General features: G+C 38.8%; 1 protein-coding gene across 3 annotated transcripts in view; it reads right to left on the bottom strand.

Annotated features, from left to right (window-relative positions):
• The window catches only part of ST6GALNAC3 (ST6 N-acetylgalactosaminide alpha-2,6-sialyltransferase 3), a 214,210-nt gene that overhangs the window by 59,102 nt on the left and 133,741 nt on the right, over window positions 1-21,367 (bottom strand). For all 3 annotated transcript variants that reach the window (XM_027683154.1, XM_027683156.1, XM_027683157.1), the window contains exon 3: window positions 13,173-13,582. In XM_027683154.1, the coding sequence (XP_027538955.1) occupies window positions 13,173-13,582 (410 nt within the window). The remainder of the gene's footprint in view (window positions 1-13,172; window positions 13,583-21,367) is intronic.

The raw sequence follows: 21,367 nt of genomic DNA, 5'->3' as shown, positions 1-21,367 counted from the left end.
TGTAACCAACAATCATCAATAAATAATCATGCACAGCTTCTACATCCCACTGCGATATTTTGTTTTTGTTTCAAGAAGTGGATGGACTGAGTTCAGATCTGCAATTCCAGACCAGACTTTCAGGTGTTCTTCTCCAGGATTCAAGTGAATGAGGAAGCCCAAGGGCAAGGGGAAGGGCACAGAGGGGAGAGCTGTTCTTCATCAGATAACTTGCAGGTTTGTGAGCTGTTTTAAAAGACGTTGTGCTGAAAACAGGATGTGTGTTGGAGGCAATGCGTTTCACAATAAAAGGATAAAAGGCTGAAAGAAGAAAGTTATATGGATGACATAGTCACAATGAGGGAGGAAATAAAGGAGGAAAAAATGTCCAAAAATATCAGTAAAAAATGTCAGAGAAGGAAAAAAATATTTGAAGGAAAGCAAGAAACACATAAAATGCAAACAAGTATCCCATTGGAAAGAGTGTGGTCAGCAGGTCGAGAGAGGGGATCCTCCCCCTCTACTTGGCCCTAGCAAGGCCACATCCAGAGTACAGGGTCCAGTTCTGGGCTCCTCAGTATAAGAAAGACAAGGAACTACTGGAGAGGGTTCACAAAGATGGTGATGGGTCTGGAGCACTTCTCTTATGAAGAGAGACTGTGGGAGCTGGGCCAGTTTAGTCTGGAGAAGAAAAGACTGAGAGGGGATCTCATTAATGCATATAAATATCTCAAAGGTGGGTGTCAAGGGGATGGTGCCAGACTCTTTTCAGTGGTGCCCAGTGACAGGACAAGGAGCAATGGCGATAAACTAAAACACAAGAAGTTTCACCTCAGCACGAGTGGAAGAGCTTCTCTACATCAAGGGTGGCAGAGCACAGGAACAGCTGCCCAGGGTGGGTGTGGAGTCTCCCTCTCTGGAGACCTTCAAAACCCACCCAGATTAGTTCCTGTGTCACCTGCTCCAGGTGCCCCTGCCTTGGCAGGGGGGTTGGACTGGATGATCTCCAGTGGTCCCTTCCAAACCTAACAATTCTGTGACTCTGTGATTAAAGAGAAGCACAAACAAGGAAGAGTTTGTGACCAAAGTGCAGTGACAACATCACAGCCTGTGATTTGAGTTAGCTAATCCCAACGAGAGAGTCTGAGATAGGTATAAGAGAAGGTAAAAAAGTTGAAATGCTTCCAGAATTGCTTGGGGCCAGGCCTCAAGACTCACAGGCAGTGTATGCCTTTGTACTGAGCTTTCCTGGCACCCGAAGAGAGACTCAGCTGGTAACCAGGCTCTGAACAACCTAAAACCATGTACACTGTGGCTCACAAACTCAACTCATCACTTAGGTCACTGGAACAGAAAATTAAACGCTACCTGTGCAAACACACAAGACCTGTCACCTCAAAGGAGACAATCCAGTACCTGGATGCACCAACCAACTCAGCTGGCCTCCAGCTTCACTCCTTTCTACAGCACTCCCACACCCTGAGCCTGGAGATGCCTCAGCCTTCCTATCAGCTACGGGCAAGAGCAGCTGGGAATGCGGTAGGAAGGTGGAAGTCCACAATCCCCTCCTCTTGAGAGGAAAAGCTGCTCTACCTGCTTGGTGAGGAAGTCAGGCTGCCGTGGTCTCCTGGTTGTGTCTGTGGCTCTCCTCACCACCTTGACCTCCCAGCCTGGAGCACTCCCTGGCTGTCCAGGGACAGGACACTGGGCAGTGGAGGAATGGCAGAAGGCCAAGTCACTCGTTCATTCATTCATTCATTGAATAAAGAAGTCAAGTAATTTGTTTCTGAAATGCAGGCAATTAACATAAACTAATTAAATATCACACTATTAGACCAAAGACATTTTCTATTGATACCATTTGGTGTAATACCTAGAAAAATCAATGCAATTACATTTTTAATGCCTAATTCATTCGCAACTGCTTAATTCATATCTCTTAATTCTGTTCTGGAGTGAAATGGATTAGATTATATAATTCCCACTTCCAAGAGTTTGACATTTAAAGGTAACACTCAACCAAATCATAATGTTTAGAAAATATGCAAAGTATTAAAAACTGGAGAACAATCTTACTGGATCTTTAAAAATCAGTGTAGTCTGATCTGGATATAAAACCACAAAAATGTCTTCATTCTAATTAGTGTTCCTGCCATTAAGATAATTTGGGAGCTCTATCTATGCATTCCTGAACTAAAGACTTTTAACTTAGAGCTCATATATCCCACCATACAAAAGGAGACATTTCTTTGTCAAAGCACTGTTTTTCTACTTGTTCTTGCATGTGCCACCTCTGGATACAATAGAAAAGGAATTTTCTCCTGTGCCTGACAATGCTGCTGGCTTGTAGACAATACTAACACAAAATTGCCACAGACGATAGATAATGTATACATTTGACATTTCTCATTCCCCTAAAGAGAGACAGTATCCTACTGACTGACTCAGTGTCAAGCTGCCTTCACTCTTCTAACACTTCAAACCTGAGAAACCTAAATTTATTTTAAAATTTTTGTTCAATGCAGTCATGTTGCAAATTTGACTTGCTCTGATAACTTAATTTCAAAAATGTTCTTTGTAAAGACTGCATGTTCCATTTGACAAAAAAGAACTTGAAACCATTGGTTTTAAAACAGTCATATTTTGAAGCAGAAAGAGAGTGGATATAAACTTGACTGAAGCATGCCAATCTACAATTCTGTGCAAAATGTTCTCTTTACAGGAAGTGCAAAAGGACTGTAAAATGTAGTTAGATATAACATTCCCTTTTCATCAGCTATTAACTTTATTCAAAGATAGATAAACTAAAACATAATGAGTCTTTTCATTATCATGTAATTATTATTTTAACGGTTACATTACAAGCAACAGAATACTATACATACTTCCACCTCTCATATTAGTGGGCAATTATTTTGAAACTTTATATTATAATCTACCCACAAAGACTGATGTATTAATGCCACCATTTTTGTATAATGGTGACCACGGTTTTGAAATCAGTATGAAAGCCCCAGGGAAAAATGTAAAGTAATAATGAAGAAAATATTTATAATATATGCCACTCTCAGGCCTGGTACACAGGCAGAAAAAGTTTAAGGAAAACATGTGGAGCTGCTGTAGCTACTGCTATCCTGAAACTGGCCAAATTTATATGACATTGGTGGTTACTATTTGGAAAAAAAAAAAAAAAGGAAAATTTTCAAGGGATACAAAATTAAAAGCTTGGAAGGGAAACTGGAATAAGCCTTCCTTCAATATATCATCTTCAAGTACTATCCTAAACCATATCCAGTAATAGTGCCTGAAATACTCTTATTTCCCACTAATAAACACTGAACTGGCTTTAGTTTTTCATCCATTCATCGCCCACCTTCTAACCAAGCAAACCAGTGCAGCTTGGCAGGAAGTGATTAGACAGATCTAAGCAGTACATGAAGCTTGAAGATATCCTGGGGACATCCAATATAAAGCTAAATGAAGTTTCATATCCTCAAGGCACTCCATGAGCAAGACTCAAAATACCCCTAGGAGTGAGAAGGCCCTGGGATGTCATTGCAACTGAGAATCCCTGGCACAATCTGTACAGTGAAGCTGAAATCCAACTCTGTCAAACACTCTGCTCTCTTGGCAGAGGAGGTGAAGGCAATTTAAGACCCTGAAATAAGCCCCAAGGAGTTAAGGACCACTGCTTTCTTCTACTCCAAATACAAAACATATTTCAGCAGTGTCATCACTTATATAAAATCAGAGCAGCACAGAGAGAGAGAGAGCAAAAAACCACAGCCACCAAGCTCAGGCAAAGACACAATTCTCCCTTGATAAAAGAAAAAGCAACACATGACAAACAACAATCGCATTTCTTAATGGACTAGAGGAAGGTGGGGAAAGAGTGCTAAAAGGGATGGACACACAGTAGGAAAACAAATAATACTTGAAAAAAATTGAAACTGAAATTCTTCTTATAGAGGAATACTGCTTTGCAGATACTCTTCAGACTATTTTCTTTCCCTAATTTTTTGGTTGATTGTAAAATTTCAAGAGACTACCGCTAATTTCACGTAAAAGGAAATGTTAGAACATCACCATGTTTGGCTGAAAATAGGTTATAAAGCAGCAGAAATTTGTTTCATTTTGCAGTTCCAGACCACTCCACCCCAAAATTAGCACTGTATGAAGCTCAAATGCCTTCATGGTGAACATACAGCATCCAAAAAGCCCTATGGGCATGAATTTCTGCACAGCAATAGCTTCTGCTTTGCCCCAGTGTCCTTTTCTCAGGGAAGGCAAGTTGTAAAAAGGGGATGAATATTCTCTGCCTCACAAAGGCATTTTGAGGCTTAAGTGATATCTGCAATATTTTCAGAAGTACTCTCATGGAAAATGTTTGGAACACTCTTTGGAGACAGGAGAACTAGCAACTCTAATGAATTTTCTTCACACAAGATTCTGAAACAACATATGGAGAGCAAACTGAACACAGAGCACATATTTCTGACATTTATCTTTGTTTTTATTGTTCAGATAAAAGCATGCTGTTTGTTTCTCAGAATTTCATCTGCTATCGCTTTCTTTCCTTTCTCTGACTTTTTCCCCATTAGTGACATCATCTGCAGCAATTTTCAAATCTTTGCAGCAAACCCTGTGCTTTGAATGCTTTAATGAGTCATGTAGAGAATGTTATTATCCAGGGAGTTTATGCCTTCTTTTTGTAATCAGTAGGACCAGAACAGAGAGGATGTGTGTGCTGGGACAACTTACTTTTGAAAACAAAAACAGAGAAAAAGAAGTCTCCAAAGATCAGGATGGGGTACTAACAGCAAACTTGCAAAGAACAAATATGGGCAGTAAGAAACCTTTTTTTCTATTGCAATATGCATGTTTACTGAATACTAACTGCTCAGGTTGAGATGAGTGGTGTCTCTGGTTCACAGTCCCAATTGTACTGAATGCTACCACAATCAGGAATTGCTTACAAAGTTTTGAAAAGAACAGCTGAATCTTTGAACACCTGCATGAAAAAGTATTCCCCTTCACATCCAAACTAAGCCCCACGCTGGTAATATCTGAGATGTCACACAAACTGTTTGAAGACATAAGATTCAAGATTCATAATAAATCCCCACTGCTACAGTTATGTTTTTCCAGACTGTTACAACTTCCAAAACCCACTGAAGATGTGAATCTCTGAGAAAAATTGTACATGCTGCTCTTGTGCATGTTACTCTCTAAATGCAGAGCTGCCTCACAGTGAAGAGCTCAGAGTGTCACAGGAGCTGCACAGGATGTAGTTACGGGTTGTTTTCTAAATGCAGGTTGTAGCACATCCCAACAGCACACCATGTCCTCCAGGAAGCACAGCTGTGAATCCTGAGTTACCTTCAAAGACATGTGCTATAAATCCATGTGCACACACACATAGATAGACAGATAGATAGATTTGTACAGTTTTGCTGTTCTGAAATTGCAGCCTGAATTCTTTATGTGGGATCCATGACAATAGACACAGAAATAAAACAATGTACAACATCTGCTTTGTCTTCATGTGGGTAATGATAGATATTAAAGATGTGCACAAGCAAGCACCTACAGTGAGTTCCAAATTAACTCAGTGAGTCAAAAAGTTCACTGTTCCCCCCTCCTGTTTTCCTCCCGTCTATGTCTGTGAGGTCTCACATAGGCTTGATTAATGGAAAATTAAATTTTCCTTCCTGAATTTGTTTACTAGTCTTTCTACAGTTTAAGGCAAAATAGTCCTACATCAATTCAGGATAAACTTTTTCTAGTAGTTATTGTTTTGCTGTGTTGCCTACTTCTAAAAAGCTTTGAGACAATCTTTGCTAAGTATCATTCAGTGAGATAGTTGAGACTAGTTCTCATACACCTTTTCTTATAAAAGTATTTTCTCATAAGTTTGACTAACTAGCAGCTGGACAGATGTGCAGGAACTCATCTCTATCTGAAGTAAGAAATCACTGTAGTGTTTTATTCCCTAAAGTCTCCTAAAGTTGCTATCCTCACTTGAGCAGCAACTCTATATCACAAACCTCCCAGTGCATCTAATGCAGTTTGACTGCAGTATTGCCTTCTGCTAAACACTGTAAATACAGTTCAGTGCACTTTAGGGAGCTTCCATTAGAAACCCCACAGTTACCAGTAACCAACAGGTATCATACTAAAGCAATAGCAACATTATATTTATTTTCTAATCTATTTAATATATATCATAGAAGCACTGCTGTGTCACAACTGGTAATAAGTATAAACTTCAATGGTAATCACTCTGTGTTCTTCAAGACAGCTGTTTCAGCTGGCAGCAAGGTTGAGTTAAAAAAAACAGATTAATTTCTTGATTTAAAAAAAAAAATTCGTTATATTCCTTCAAAATTTTAAGCTCCTTTAGGAAAATCAAGGTCTATTTTACACACTGTGATCTGAAAAATCAAAAACGTTGAACTACAGAAGATGATCCAGTAAAGGTCCTACGAACACCAAAGGCTTCATTCAAAATCTGTGCTTCTGCTAATTTTTCCCTCCAAGACTTTTGCCTTTGCCACCGTGAAACATCCTCAGCAGCAGCAGCAGCAAAACTGGAAGCACTGCAATATACAGTGGGAGTCATTGACTGACATCACCCTTTCAAAAGGTGAATGTTCTAGGGGTGTGAGAAAATTCGAAGCAGAATCCCATCTACACAGTCCCAGTGCTCCTCCTGAGAGATATCAGCCACCCTCTCAATCATGAAAGCTGCAGAATATTTAAAGGACAGGATGAAAAAGCTGTGCATGTAATTAGGACCGTGCCAAACGCTGTATAAAGATTTAACATACGGCTTGTCAGGAGCAGAAAACAGATTCAGTGTCACTTAAAGAATACGTGATAAATTAAAAGCAATAGATGTTGGATAAATTCAAAGAACATGTGAAAATGTTCAATGATAGAGTAGGGCCTGATTATATATTTCTTGTCTTAAATCATTAAGTAAAAAGAAATAATTCTATGGCTAAAGTCAGCAACCACCACAGAATCAATAGGTCTCTAAGCCCACACCAATCTATATGCAGCCACAGTTTTATTACAAAATAATAGCTAATATTGATATTTTTTAATAAAGTTTCACTTTACTATGTAATTAGTGTAATGTAGTAGAAGCTGTATTTCTTAACAGAAGTGCTGTGCTTTGTACAGCATTTGCTGGCATGTTAATAAAGAAGGGACTTCTTCTATTGAGTTCCATCTGCCTAATAGAGAAAAATGTTCATCTTAATTAGGAAAATCTTCATAAAGAATATAAATGCAGTTACTAATGGGCTGCAGGGAATCAATGTAGGACACTCAGGAACAACTGGTGTTTTACCAGGAAATGGAAGAGTGAATATAAACCCCAAAAGAGTTGTTGGCTGTCTGGTGATTGACCACAAATAGCAATAGATGTTGGGCTTTTAAGTGTTTTATAATGAAAAATCTATTTATTTCATTAAGGTTTCATGCTTTAGACCCTTGTTTTTTCAGGTAATAAAGCAGTCTGTGACAATGAAACTATTTAAACCCTCTATGAATTAAGATGGACAAATCCATTAGCATTTTTTGAAGGAATTACTTTATAAAAAGAAAGAATGGAAGTGCCAAGCAATGGTTCAAGAAAGATCCATTATCAAGTACTTGAAAAATGGTCCCTCTATGAAACACATATTTTTGGGTTTGCTGTGATGCTCAAGGACAGTTGAGAATATTTTGCTGACTTTATTGGTGCAGCAGTAGATACCACATCATCATGATAAAGCCTATAGCAAAATGTAAACTACAATTCATTTTTGTCCTTAAAAATGTTTCAACGGGCATTATACATTTCCTCTGTCAGTCTGAAATTTCCTTCCAAGAGTTCTGTCATTTAAAAACAATGATATTCCCCAGCTCTTTTACTCATCTCCCAGAAATTCTATTTTCTTTTTTGGAAAAGCACATTAATACAAAGCACTGATGGGATGTACTTCCCAAGTGCCAAAATCTAACTCTGAGCCAGGCTCAGTGTCAATGTTCACAGCTTCCCAATTAAAAACTGCTTTCTGCAAATTTTAACTAACACTAGTCAAGATTTCGTATTTCCTCTGAATAGTTTTGATAGGGAAACCAATATGTATAAGCGAGTGCAAAAGTGAAAATATCATTACTATAATATTTCATTCAAGCCAACAACCAGAAAGATGGCATAAAACTCTGATGTTCTGGATACTGACAGCTTTACTACCTCAATTCACAGAGAATATCACCAAACAATAGAAGTTGCAGCTACTTGAGCCTCAGAGAATGTAATTTCATTTATTCATTTTACTGACATTTTTGCTAGACTATAGCTTCGTGTAGATTAGTCAGACACATGAAAAACCACATATTAGCTAAGGTGAAACTGTGATGACTGCAGTTGTCTTAACAGTGTCAATCCAAACTTTAGATTAATATAATTTGCTGCCTCTAAATGACAGAGATAAAATATAGATCTCGTATATCACCAAAGTAATAAATAATTAGTGAGCAGAACTGAGTAAAATAGCAGGTTGAGCACACCCCCAAATTTTGAATCTTGACGCAGAAGTCAGCGATCAGAATGATCCATCTTTCTGCTTGAATGATAAAACAGCTTCCTCACAACCTAACACAACCCAGCACCATCTGGCACGAACAGAGGAAACTAAGAACAACCTGAAGAGAAGCACAAAAGCAATTTAGTTTCTTCAGAATTGTCCATGATATTTACAAAAGTCTTTCAGAAACAGCCATTTGACTGCAAACGTGGCTCGGTGAACCTGCCTCCTGTAGGCAGGCATGTGTAGCCAATAATCTAAAAAAAACCCCATTGTTGAATTGAACTGAATTGTTTGGGTATGGGATGGGTGCTGTCAGAGCTAAGACTGTGTGTGGAAAGCCAGCTGTCTACCAAACTGGCTGGGTTTCAGAACATTATCTCACATCTCCTAACAGGAATTTTAGGATCTCGGAACACATCTCCTCAGCAGAGCTCAGCAAGCTGATGCCTTAAGGTCCAACTGGTTTTTTAAATGTTCCTAATTTTTATAAGCTTTATAAGTAGTTATATAGTAGAAGTAGATTTAGAAGCAGCAGCATTTTTTCCTTTACCCTTAGCATAGTAACTGCACACATTCCCCAACCCTATCACCCCGTTCCATGCTCCCCATATCAATTATCCCCTGAATTCCAGTAGAAATGTTTAGTCTCTTGTCAAGGTAGGCCTATTTTGTTTAGAGAACACTTGTACCTTGGCCTAAACCGCAATAGTACAGTCAAGAACTGGGTGAATATATGCCCCTTGTACTCTGAAGAAGGTGATGATTGATGAAAAGGGGGCCTCAAAAAACCCCTAGCCCCAATTCCCAAGGGGTGGACCGAGGGTGGATCAGGGCAAAAGCCACAGGGTGGAAACATCTGGGATTGGACAGACAACATTATAAACTGTAACATCTGTACAGAGGGACATGTAATCTTTATGCCAAGGCACAAATTAAAAACCCTTTCCTTATCTCACCTCCAAAACTAATTTGCCTCAGAGTTTTTTTTTCTCCCTGAATTTTCTTTAGGCAACAAAGCTCTTTTTTGGTAGTTACCTACAAGAAGAGTGGCTACAAACACCCAAGTTGAGCTGTGCTTTGAGCAGTATCAGGATACTCGGTACTCGCTGGGTTTTTGGGGCTAAGTGTCCTCCACTAAGATGTCTGTAGTATAAACACAAATGGAGTCTGCAGTCCAGTTAACATTAGACTGCTTCACCGATATGAGCACAGATTTATTTTAGCATTGCTTTTTGAAAGTGACTTTTAACGCGGACTGTTTTCTAAATGATCCTTAAAAGAAACTCCTTTCTTTCTCATCACCTTCACCTAAGGCAATAACATCCAGTAGCATTGATCTATTTGCTGCTAGTTTTCATTAATTTTACCCTCCCTAAGGGTGGTGCAGCTTTGGTGCCAGCTAATTAAAACCTATTTAGGGATGCTCAGTGCACTTTATCAGACCAGAATTAGCTTTGCTGCTTTAATGAAGACTACAGTTTTCTCTGTTATTACCAATTAAATGTTATTATACCATATTGAATTATATTTGTAATGCATGGCAAAGATATAGATGGCTTTAGAACCACTTATCTCAATTGAGGTACATACAAAGGTGCCACATTTAGAAATTATCTAATATTTCTTTAAATCTTTTCACTTGAGTCAATATATATAATACAACAAAACATTTGTGAAGAACTGGAAGAAGCTGCCAGCTTTATGTTCCCTCTAGGGAAGTACCAAGTAAAATACATTAATGAAAAATTTTGAATGTCTGATAATGAATATTATTTATGTACAACAATTATTCAAAGTGGATGAGCATTCACCACCTTGAACTCAAATGCTTCACTAACAAAGACTCTCAGAAAGAACATGTGTCCCCCAGATTCCTAATGTGCATGCAAGGTTAATTATCCAGTGTGGATAGCCAATATCAGAGGGTATTTTGTACTGCTGTAGAATTAAAAAAAATGCTTTGTATCAAAATACACGACCTTGTTTGTTGGAAGTTATTTAGAGGCAATTCTTGTTTCTTCCATGCATCAACAATAAACCACTGGTCAATACCAAAGCTGTGGGTTGTGAACCTGCACCCAGTGAAGTCAGGGATAAACCTCCCTCTGCAGGACCAGAGCTTTTCTGCAGTAGAGAAGTGTCTGCAACACATACCTGTCAGCTGCTTCTCACAACACCCTTTAAAAACTTCAGCACCACAAGGATGAAACTACTGAAAAATCCCACTCATTACCTAAAAAGATTGTACTTCAAAGAGTAGAAACAGAAAGCTCATTAAAGGCTCGACAGACTAGAAATCTGTTGCAATCTCAATATGCATTAGTACTATACACTGTATTTAAAGACAGTATTTTAGGATTAAACTAAAATAGATGTGGTTGCAATCCACTCAGTACATTTTAAAATATGAGTTGAAATTGGCTTCCTTCCAGAATTTTTGCTGGGAACATGCTGAAACAGACCTCTGTTCAATCTAATATTCCAAACAAAGGTTGGTGTTTCTCTGAGGAGCCAAAGGAATATTTGGCTGAGGAACCTGAGTTTGCCTCAGCCTCACAACAGCCTGGCACAGCGCACGAAACTATTTTCATCGCCCACAAATCTCTTGTGTTCTCCGTTTACCGCTGCCACAAACGCCACATCCATCTAACAACCTCATGACCCTCCCAAGAAACAGCAGACAGGTCCTGCAAATTGAAGATGTTACAGAAAATGAAACAGCTTCCAAACTGAGGTCCCCGATTAGTAGGGAACAGCAGGATGTTTTCCTGAGATACAGAAGGTGTTGGCTGGTGACACACCAATCATTTCCCTTGTTTCTGGCTGACGAGAGCGTTAAATGATGTTAAAGACATCACTAAGTATTTGATGTGGGAAAGTAGGGCTAAAAGTGAAAGTTGCAGTAGATACAAGGATTTAATCTGGTTGCCAGTGTGAGAACTGGTGGGTTTTTCACAGGGTCAAAGGGATGCACACGCCATGTGATGTGGGCCATGAGACAGGCTCATAAAAATTTACCACTGTTCACAAGGTGAAGCTTAAGGAGAAAGAACATGGGTCACTTTGACTTTAGGCTGCTTAAGAACTTTGTTATAAGCAGTGGGAGAAGCGAAGTTCAATCTGCTTTTGACATGAAAAGAAGCATTTGTATTGTGTTAATTGCGTAACTATAAAGCCAGAGATGTGTTAATTTGTTGAAGAGGAGTGGATTAGGCTGGAGATGAGGATACTTTGACATTGAATGATGAGATTTTTCCAAAGGAAAAATAGGACATTTTTGTCAAGGGCTGGTCTCACAATAAGGATTTTGATAAAGTATTGTAAAGTTGCTGTGACCTGACTGACTCATAAATATAAACAAATTTATTTTTAGCAGTGCAGTAATGTACCCATGATCATATTTACCTTGATTAATATGTAAACAGGATGACTTGGATTATTAAAGGTCAATTTTGAAGAATGGATCTTGTGTATTTCCTCTATTAGCCTCTTCATCAGTTTGTTCAATTAAACTAAAGAAGCCATGATAACCTTGACAACTTTATGACATATATGAGCTCCCTCTGACTCCAGAATCACAGCAGCAACATGTGCACATGGTGAAGAAGCTGAGGGGCAAGCTCTTCCCTATGTTTCAAAGTTTAAAAAATAGGAAAAATCAACTGTAACCAAATGTTGACAGTTTAATAACAAAGTGAAACAAGTTTGAGAGAACAAGCTCTTCTACTTTAAAAGCTGTCAAAAGTTCAGACTGCATTTAACTGTTTGTGAATATTTTTAATTTGGTCAGAATAGCTGTAGTTCTTCACAACCTCAAATTCATGACGTGCAAATTCAAAAATTAATATTAAGACACAGCAGTGATCTGAAAACTCCTTCCTAGTTAACTCAAGTGAGTATGTGTGACAAGTGTTCTTCCCTGCCAAAACACAGATGATCTGAATTTTTGCAGCTCGGTTGCAAATTCCTGCTCTTTGTGGTCTTAATTCCACAAATCCAATTTCTACCTTGACCATGCCAGCAAATACAGTGGCCCTCACACTTCCATCTCTTACAGCCCCCACTTGAGCAGCATAAACGCAAATTATTGGACATGAAAATAGAATTTCAGTATAATTCTGGTAAAAACCTAAACCTATTACAGTATCACTGATAATCCATTTTCACCAAGAAAGAGAAATAATGCATAACCCCGAGGTCAGCATTTGAAGAAAAGCTACAGAGACTCTCAACTGAGAAGAAAATACAATATCCAGAATTATCCCAAGGTTGTGTATTTGGAAATGTTGTTTGTGTCGGATTATCCTCTTCAAATAAAATGTCAACTTAATCAATAGTAAATTGAGCTGAAAACAACACACAGCTTTGAAAACGTTTCAGGAAGATATCCAATATTTTTGGGACTTAAGCCAACAGAAATGGAACGAACAGAAGGTAGCGTAGGTGGGGTAAATGGGGCCTAGCTGCTGCCTCATCAAGTGCTTATAACAGTCAAAACCATATAACAATCCATTAAAAATGTATCTGGGGACTCACTCAGTAGCTGGCATCCGGCATGGCCTTTTCTCATGTATCTTTTGTCAAACACTGCAACTGTTCTTCACTTACCGGTCTTTTCCTGTCTCCCTCTTGAACACCGCGTCGCAGTAACTCATGCGCTTCTCCGTCGTCACGTAGATTTTGGCACTGGGGTAGCTGTCAACGGTTTTCTTCAGCATGTTGTACACGATGCCATTCCCATCCTTCCTCATGTTCCGAAAAGGCCCCCAGATCACGTAAACAGTGCTGTTGGTTTCTTTGAAAAAGTACTCGGGGTTCTTGAGCAGGAGAGGCACACTGGTGTGAGAGACCACTCTGATGGTTGTCCTTTTCCCCACGTCTTCCTCGTAGCCCTTCGTGGGAGCGTTGTTCATCCTCCATATGCAGGAGGACTTGTCTATCTCGGTCCCCACCTTCTGGCCAGCCATCTGGCCCGAGTTTGAAACGACGGCACAGAGGTCACAGTCAAGCTGCAGAGGCTGGAAGACAGGAAACAAAAATACATGGCAAGTTTTTCTCTGTAAAACATGAAGACTGAAAGTTCAGTTAATAGAAAGGCAGGTACAGTACAACAAATTGATAGCAATGCTTCTCTTTCAAAAAAATACCCAAACCCACAATCCCCATGTGGTAGAGCTGCTAGAAAACTCTACCACTACAAAGCTCTGAATGCAAACCTTTCTAGTGAAATAGGCAGATCCAATCTTTGCCTTTGTTCTCCACCTTGAAAAGTCAACTATACAAATAATCATTCCTTTTTTCCTCTAAATGTTACTCTCTCCACTAAAAAACCCGAGGAAATAAAGGAGCAGCAGAAAACAATACTTAGATCAATGTCTTGTCTTTTAACAAGGTGTTGTCAACAATAGGAAAAAAAAGAATGAAAAAGTAATGCTGGAAATTTAACTGTACACTGACTGTGTTTCTGTGTCTGAATGAATAGTTCCAAAATTTGTGACAGAAGTCAAAAGATTCAGATGTATATCTAAAAAGAAATCTTGTAGTATGGAAATCCTGCAGTTGGAAAGGACATGTAGACAGAGAAATATGCTGCTCTCTCCAGAGTGTGGTTATGACCCATGAAAAATGAGAGGCAGATGGACTGGTGACACGTGAACTAGGAACTTAGTCCTGGGAAAACTGAAGTCAAAGACAGTATTTCCTGACCATGTTCTAGGGTGCTATTTCTCCAGGATGAATTGAAAATAGGAAAAAATTATCTAACAGAGATATAGGGACTTATCTGATGTTCCATTTGTCAAAATATAAAGAGTAATTTTTTTTTTTTTTTTGGTTCTTTGGTAGCAGCAGACTAAAAGGAAATGCCCTGTATTTAAATTGGATTGTATGAGAAGTTCAGTTAGAAATCTAAATCAAATGAAAACTAAATCCATCAAAAAAAATCCACAAAAGATCGTTCAGGCCAGAGATCACCTACAATTCCTTTGTATGGTCACAGACTTGATCCTCTGTCATACTCACAGCTGGGAGCCAGTGACTTCAGTTTAATGTTTTTTAGGAATAATTCCCTTCACGTTCTTTGAACATTTAGTCTGACAATCCTGGGTGCTTTTCTGATCAGAATTGTGGTTATTTCTCTTCACCATCACACCTCATTTAGCTGATGTGGATGAATATCCTGGCTACATTTGACCGCTATAACCTTAGGACGTGGTTGCTGACAAAACTTCAAATTCTTTGATAAGGGGGCGTAATATAAGGACAGGAGATAAACACCTGAAGCGACTCAAACTGTAACAGCTAAAATATCTCATCTTTGGGTGACAAATACTGTACTGAACTAAGATGCATCCTGCAAGACTTCTGCAATAAATCTCACAATTTCAAAGCTTTGATTTCTTTATTGTAATTGATTTGATTTCTCCATGTGAATGGTTCATGAAAACATTCTTTCCTCGTTTCATCGATAGCTAAAGATTCCTGATAGCATGCAAAAGCATTGGCAGTGTTTCCTTCCCAGAACACCACGCAGGTTTTTTTAGCTGTTGTAGTTTTAGAGCGCTGTCCTGCACAGTTCTCTGACAGCAGGGATGAAATCCCAGGAGATGCAGCTGAACACAAGAGTCTTTCTGTTTACTGCTTAGTTACAGGCATTCTCTCTAAGATACATTATGAGGACATGGCTGGGTGACCTAAACAAATCCATGAGCATAACTCATATCCTAACATGAAGTGAATTGTTAAAGTCCCAGTAGATTAATTTATAGGTTTCAGGGTGAACTTTCAAAGTAACAAATGCTGAATGTGAAACTGCTGGATAGGAAAAGCCAATTTGGTCAAGAATCTGGTTCCATTCAAATTTGTCTCAACCTCAGCGCTGGTTTGCTTTTTTTTCCAAAAAAATTCTTCCTTCCCTGTTAAAATGGAGCTGCTCTCCTAAATTTGGAATTATATGATTTTCTGACCTTAGTTAGAAATGCACTGCACATTTTCTATTCACTGAGTGTAACTGTTCTGCTCGAATAAACTGAGTACACTCACTCCTGCAATTGTCTCCCTCGGTTTTCTAGCTCTTTTGTTGTGATTCATTTATCTTGTTCCAATTTATAAAGTGCTTTCATAATACTGAATGCCTGCACTAGGTCAACATACAATGTTCTTCTTCAACAGAGGCAGAGGCTTACCCCCTCCCAGCCCTATCTCAGAATAAATATCTTTTACAATGTAGAGAGATTTTACATGTCCCAATATGCATATTTCCCAACAGATCCCAGAGAGACTTAGGAGACTGACTGACACCCATGTCAGATATTCCACTGACTCCAGAATCATCCACTGACTTCATCATGTTTTTGCATCATCTTCCTCAACATATGAGAAAACACACATCAATATTCCTTCACTGAACTCCATGTGGACACAGGCCAGCAGGTGCTGGCATTGGTTTGAGTCTCACAGACAAAAGGGGGAGTTTCAGTAATCCACAAAAATCCACATACAATAATTTTCTCATTTTTCTCATTTAACACGATATTCCTGTTTGTTACTACAACCCAGTTCAGTTATGGCTGTCCCATCACCTTTAAGACTCAAAAGCTTCTCAAATGTAGCTACTCTGTCAGGTGGCTCCCTCAGGAGCCATTCAGGCACAGGGATTTTGGTGCCTGAGGGGCTGGATAGGTGAAGTCCCTAGGTAGATGCTGATGCTGCTTCTGTTACTGAACTAGGACACAGCTGACAGCTCCCTATGATCCTTGAGGAGCTGGAGTGATGTGCTGTTGTTCCCCCTCACCTCATACTCTGGAGTCCTACATACCTCAGATCCTTTTCCCATACGTAAATTTTTGGCAGCCAGGTTGCCCATGATAGCCCTAACCTGCGTGAAAAACTACCACTTTTCCATTTAACTCGCTGTATTATTTGTATTAATGATGAACAGAAGCAGAGAGACGATTCTTACACAGAATGCAGAGAGAAAGAAACTGGAAAAATAGAGAGAATGTGCCTTCTTGGTGATCTGTTTTGCAATTAACAGCAACTGTTTAGAGGTGTCTGCATCACAAACACCAGGGTAGCAATTAAACACTAACTCAGCAGCAGCCTTATCAGATAAACCAAAAATGGGTCTGGCAGGCAATCCAGGCTGCCCTCTCATCTGTAGAGATGGTTTGGCAGCAACAGGATTGATACAGATTGGCAGGACCCTACAGAAACCTGTGCTGTTCTGTTTATGGTCTTTGAGCCGAGAATGTCAATTCAGGGCTTAACTTTCACAAGATCTTTATTCACTTGCATCATAGATATACGAGTTAAAGAAAAAAAAACATAGGGAACCATTCACCTTTTGCTCTCTTTTCATGTACTTAGACATGTATTTCACCTCTACACACCACAGAGCTATTATTGCTGCTAGAAAATTATTCATTTTGTTGCTGACCAGGAGGATGTAGAAGTCCTCAGTAGAGGAGCTGGGCGTGATTCTGACAAATTGTCCCATCTTTTGCCTGAATGATACATTGTAACTGTTGAGGAACGCTTATATTTTAATCAGTAAAGAAAATGAAATGTCTGACCTTTCCATTTCCTGTGCAAGCTTTTAGACAATAGAAAAGATAATTAAAACTGTGAATTAGAACTTGCAAAACAGTGCCATTTTTCTAGTAAAGAGAAATAGCTGTGTAATAAAGGTCACTTATCAAACAGTTCTAGTTATTAAATCTTTGCATTTAGCAATGAAGTGGCTTCACAGAATCAAAGGTCAAATCATTAAATAACAAAATCAGCCAGAATTAGAAAAGGTCACAAGCAAATCTAACTTAAGTAGGTCACAAAACATGATTCTCTTACACACAGGATTTCAATATTTGGAAAATTGCTTACTTGCCCAGTTTGAAACAACTCCCCCACCATTTCAAATGTCTCCACCAAGGGAGCGAAATTCCAGCTACAGGACCATTTGTACGGGTGGGTTTCCCCATGGCACAGATCCTGGATCACCAAGTTCCTTAACCACAGACCTGTAGGTCTGCTGAAAACCCACGCTGAGGTCCCCCAGGCCAGGTCTCTCAACCACTTGGCCAAGACTTCAGCCCAAGTCAGTGGAGTTCAATAAAACAATGTCTTGACGGACCAGCTCCAGTCTCAGCAGGGACTGTCAGATTTATTCTTCAGCTGGATCAAATCCAGCTCAGGACCTATGCAGATGGAGTTCCACTAACGAAAAGCTTAATTTCTCCTGTGACTTCTTAGCACTGTAGGCCAGTGGTGCACTGGAGAGCTCACTCCAACCACCAACTCTGTTTCATTCTGAATCCCACAACTAATCACACAGAGAGTTAGGAAACTCAGACTAAACTTTCCAATTGTTACTTTAACAATATCATTGTAATTCTGTAAATTGGACGCAATGCCCATTCACTACATAATGAGGCAATTATTAGCAGCTTGCCACATATTAATTTGCTCCTTTAATGTTGAAACAAATGAGATCTTTTCTTATAATCATCCTATTTGAGTGAATTCTAACAAAGCCGATTGAACAAAGCTCCAGAGAGACTTTCTTTATTTCAGTGCCATTTATTCTTCTACTCTTCTTGGATGTCTTTGGAGTTTTAGAGGATACAACATTTATAATGATGCCAATAGGGAATAGATTTTGCCTTTATTCTTCTTGATGTTCTTCTGAGGTCTTTGAAATGAAAGGTACAAGAGAGGCATTAACCGTCTGGCGTTGTTTTTATTGCTTTTCTCTACTTTACAAGCAAAAAATGTATTTTAATTTTTCCTGTGTTTCAGTGATTAAACAAGCTGGTTTTATCTACACTTACTCGCTTTCTTCAGACCCCTGACTGGGAGAAAAGACTTGCCAGGCTTCTCCAACACAAAATTCAGCACATTTAAAGAAAAGAAAGATAGTGCTTGTATGTTCACCCAGCAAGAGCTATCAATTTAATATGGCACTGTATATAAATCACCTTATATTACTAACATCAAGCAGTAAAAATAAAAATGATAAAAAACCACAGTCTTATTGCCCTGAGTTTGTGGTTGTTCCCCTTTCCCTTCTATGGCAGTATTGTGGGTTTTTTATCTTCAGCAGTTGATTTTGGTCCTAGCCCTCAGCTTCACATCCCAGCAAACATCTCTGTCTTCATAAAATTTAATTATAAGATTTCATAAAGATTTTAACATTTTGACATTCTTTTGAAATAAGCACTACATCAACATGCATCCCATTTCCAAATAAATAGAATATGATGTGCCTCTTCATAAGGCTGTTCCTGTGACTCAAGTGCTCGGGATATTTTATTTAGATGAATGTCACTGATATGTACATGACTGCTGGCAGGAAGTTTTTATTTAAATTGAATGAATTGAAAGGGAATGCATAGGAGGCACTTAATGGGACTAATCCTACAGTAAGAGACTGAATAAACAACCACGGTTGAAATTCTTTCTATATGCACTGACCCACTTGTTACAGAACTGCTGTTTGATTTGCAGCTCCTTGAAGGGGCTGTACCAGCCTTTTGCTTGAACAAGTATCTTATGGATTCCTTATTGTCAGTGCTGAAGAGAAAGAAAAACAAAGGAAGCTCAGACTTTGGGCAGAGGTTGAAACTTGCATGCCAGAGTAAACTTTCAAGCAGCAAGTGTATTTTTAAAACAGTTTAGCTTTCTTTCTCATGGAAAGGAAAAAATAAACCCCAAGCCCCACAAACTCAAACCTTCCAAACACGAACCACAGTGCAAAGTGATGCAGTGTCATCTTTCTCACTCTTAAGGCAGCTCCAGACAACTCCATGCCAGCTCCCACCTCTTTCAAGATACAGCAGAGCAAATGCTCACCAGAATGTTGTTGATTTTGCTGCTGCTACTGGGGACAGTACAGGCAGCTTTGAAATAAAGCAAGAATCAAGTACACTTCATGCTATTGAGAGCTGAAAAACAAATGCCTCAAATATAAGTGAGAAAACTCTGAGTAGAAACAGAGTCAAACATATGACCTATAAAGAACAAACACTTTTTATGTATTTTCTTCTATTCTAATATAAGGCAAAAAATCTAAAAGTTACAGATAATACCCCTCATGATAATCCCATAAAACAAAATATGAGTAAAACCAGTTCCACCTTGATCAAAATATTTTAACTTTCTTTTTTTCAAAAATAACAAATAATTTTCTAAAATGGAATTAAAATGCTCCTTCAATTGAACACTTTTCTGTATTACGAAAAGGTGAAAGAATGGTAGTTCACATTAATTTCCAGCTGAAACTTTATGAAAACTGACACCTTTCAAATAAGCCTACTCCAGTATTTTCTTCTGGAATAATAAACTGTGGAAAGACTCCTGATAGCTCTATTGGTAAAAAAAAAAAAAAAAAAAAAAAAAAGACTTAAAAATAGAAAGGTGGCAGGGAGTAAATAAAGAACAGGAGAAGTTGCTCTGTCCCTACATGGAGGGTTAATGGAGGAAGGGAGCTGCCAAATTCAGTGCTTCAAGTACAACAGAAGGACCCAGGCAAGGCAGAGCACTGGAGGAGGGATGGTCAACAGGGGCTTTGGGCAATGAGAGAGTGGCAGGTGAAGAAAGTTTTGCCCTAAGGCATTTCCTGTCCTGTGTATGCCCTCTCAGTCAATAGAAGATGCACTTATTAACAGGAATATGTCACAAAAGGAGGAGGAAATTAACTGAAACAGGATACCAAAAGAGAAGAGAGGGACAGAAAACACTTTCAGAAAATCCATGAAAAGGTAGAATCCAGTTTAGTGTTTAAAAGAGACACATGTAAGGGGAAAGAGGAATTGAGAAAAAGTAAAATACTGATATATAGCCAGGAACATAAACCAGGAGGCTTGGGAATGAAATCCAGCAAAAGAGAAGAACCAAAACACCTAAACACGCTTGTTAAGTTATAACTGTTGTGAAGAAAGCTTCATCAGACACGTCAATCAAATAACTCAGGATTAAGCAGAGAGAATAGCTTTTTTCATTGACACTGCAACTGCCCAAGCAGAAAACAGATGGAAATGGATACGTTCACTCCTGGATTTAGTACTGTAGCTTGTAGGTAACCAGAAACCCTGACATCTGTAGGCATGCAGATGTCTACAGTTTCAGATCCACTGAATATTCTTTGGCACATAAAAGCAGAGTATTCTTTGGCATATAAAAAAAAAAAAACAGCATAAAAATACAAGTACACCCAGGAACATATGTGGAAATGCTCATGTCAAACACTGTTGAGGATTGAATTGTTATGGAAGAGGAGGCAAACCCCATCATGCACACCCCATACAGCAAGGTCACAAGGTAGGCACTAAAACAGCATTCACTGTGAAAAATAGTCTATGAAAAAATTAATTTCACAGCTGTTCAAAATGGGAAAGCAAACTAACTACACTAGTTCTAGAGTATTCCTAATTTCATCCCAGAGGTTTAGTTGACGACCATAAATAACCAGAGTGTTTGTGACACTCCATCTATTACCCATTTACAAATATGCAGGCTTTAAATATCATGACTGTGTAATAGTTCAAAAGCTGGGAATTCTTCCAACCAAATACTGCTTGCTGAATGCTCAATCCAATAAATCATTTATCTTGACATCCACCACATTGCTCACTTGCCCTCGTTACCACATGATGACTCTCGAATTTTGAGCACAAAAGTTACTGCAAAAACACAATATAAACCAGACACTGTCCATCAAACATCATAAACAACTCAGAGCACAACACAATCACCTGATCCTAACTATGGCACCCCTTCTAGCACTCCATTGCAAAACTGTATTTCCA

This window comes from Neopelma chrysocephalum, unplaced genomic scaffold (assembly GCF_003984885.1).
Source record: "Neopelma chrysocephalum unplaced genomic scaffold, ASM398488v2 Primary Assembly neopelma1_64, whole genome shotgun sequence".
Classification (NCBI taxonomy): Eukaryota; Metazoa; Chordata; class Aves; order Passeriformes; family Pipridae; genus Neopelma; species Neopelma chrysocephalum.
Note: the sequence above shows the minus strand (reverse complement) of the source record. Positions and strands in the feature narration are given on the sequence as shown.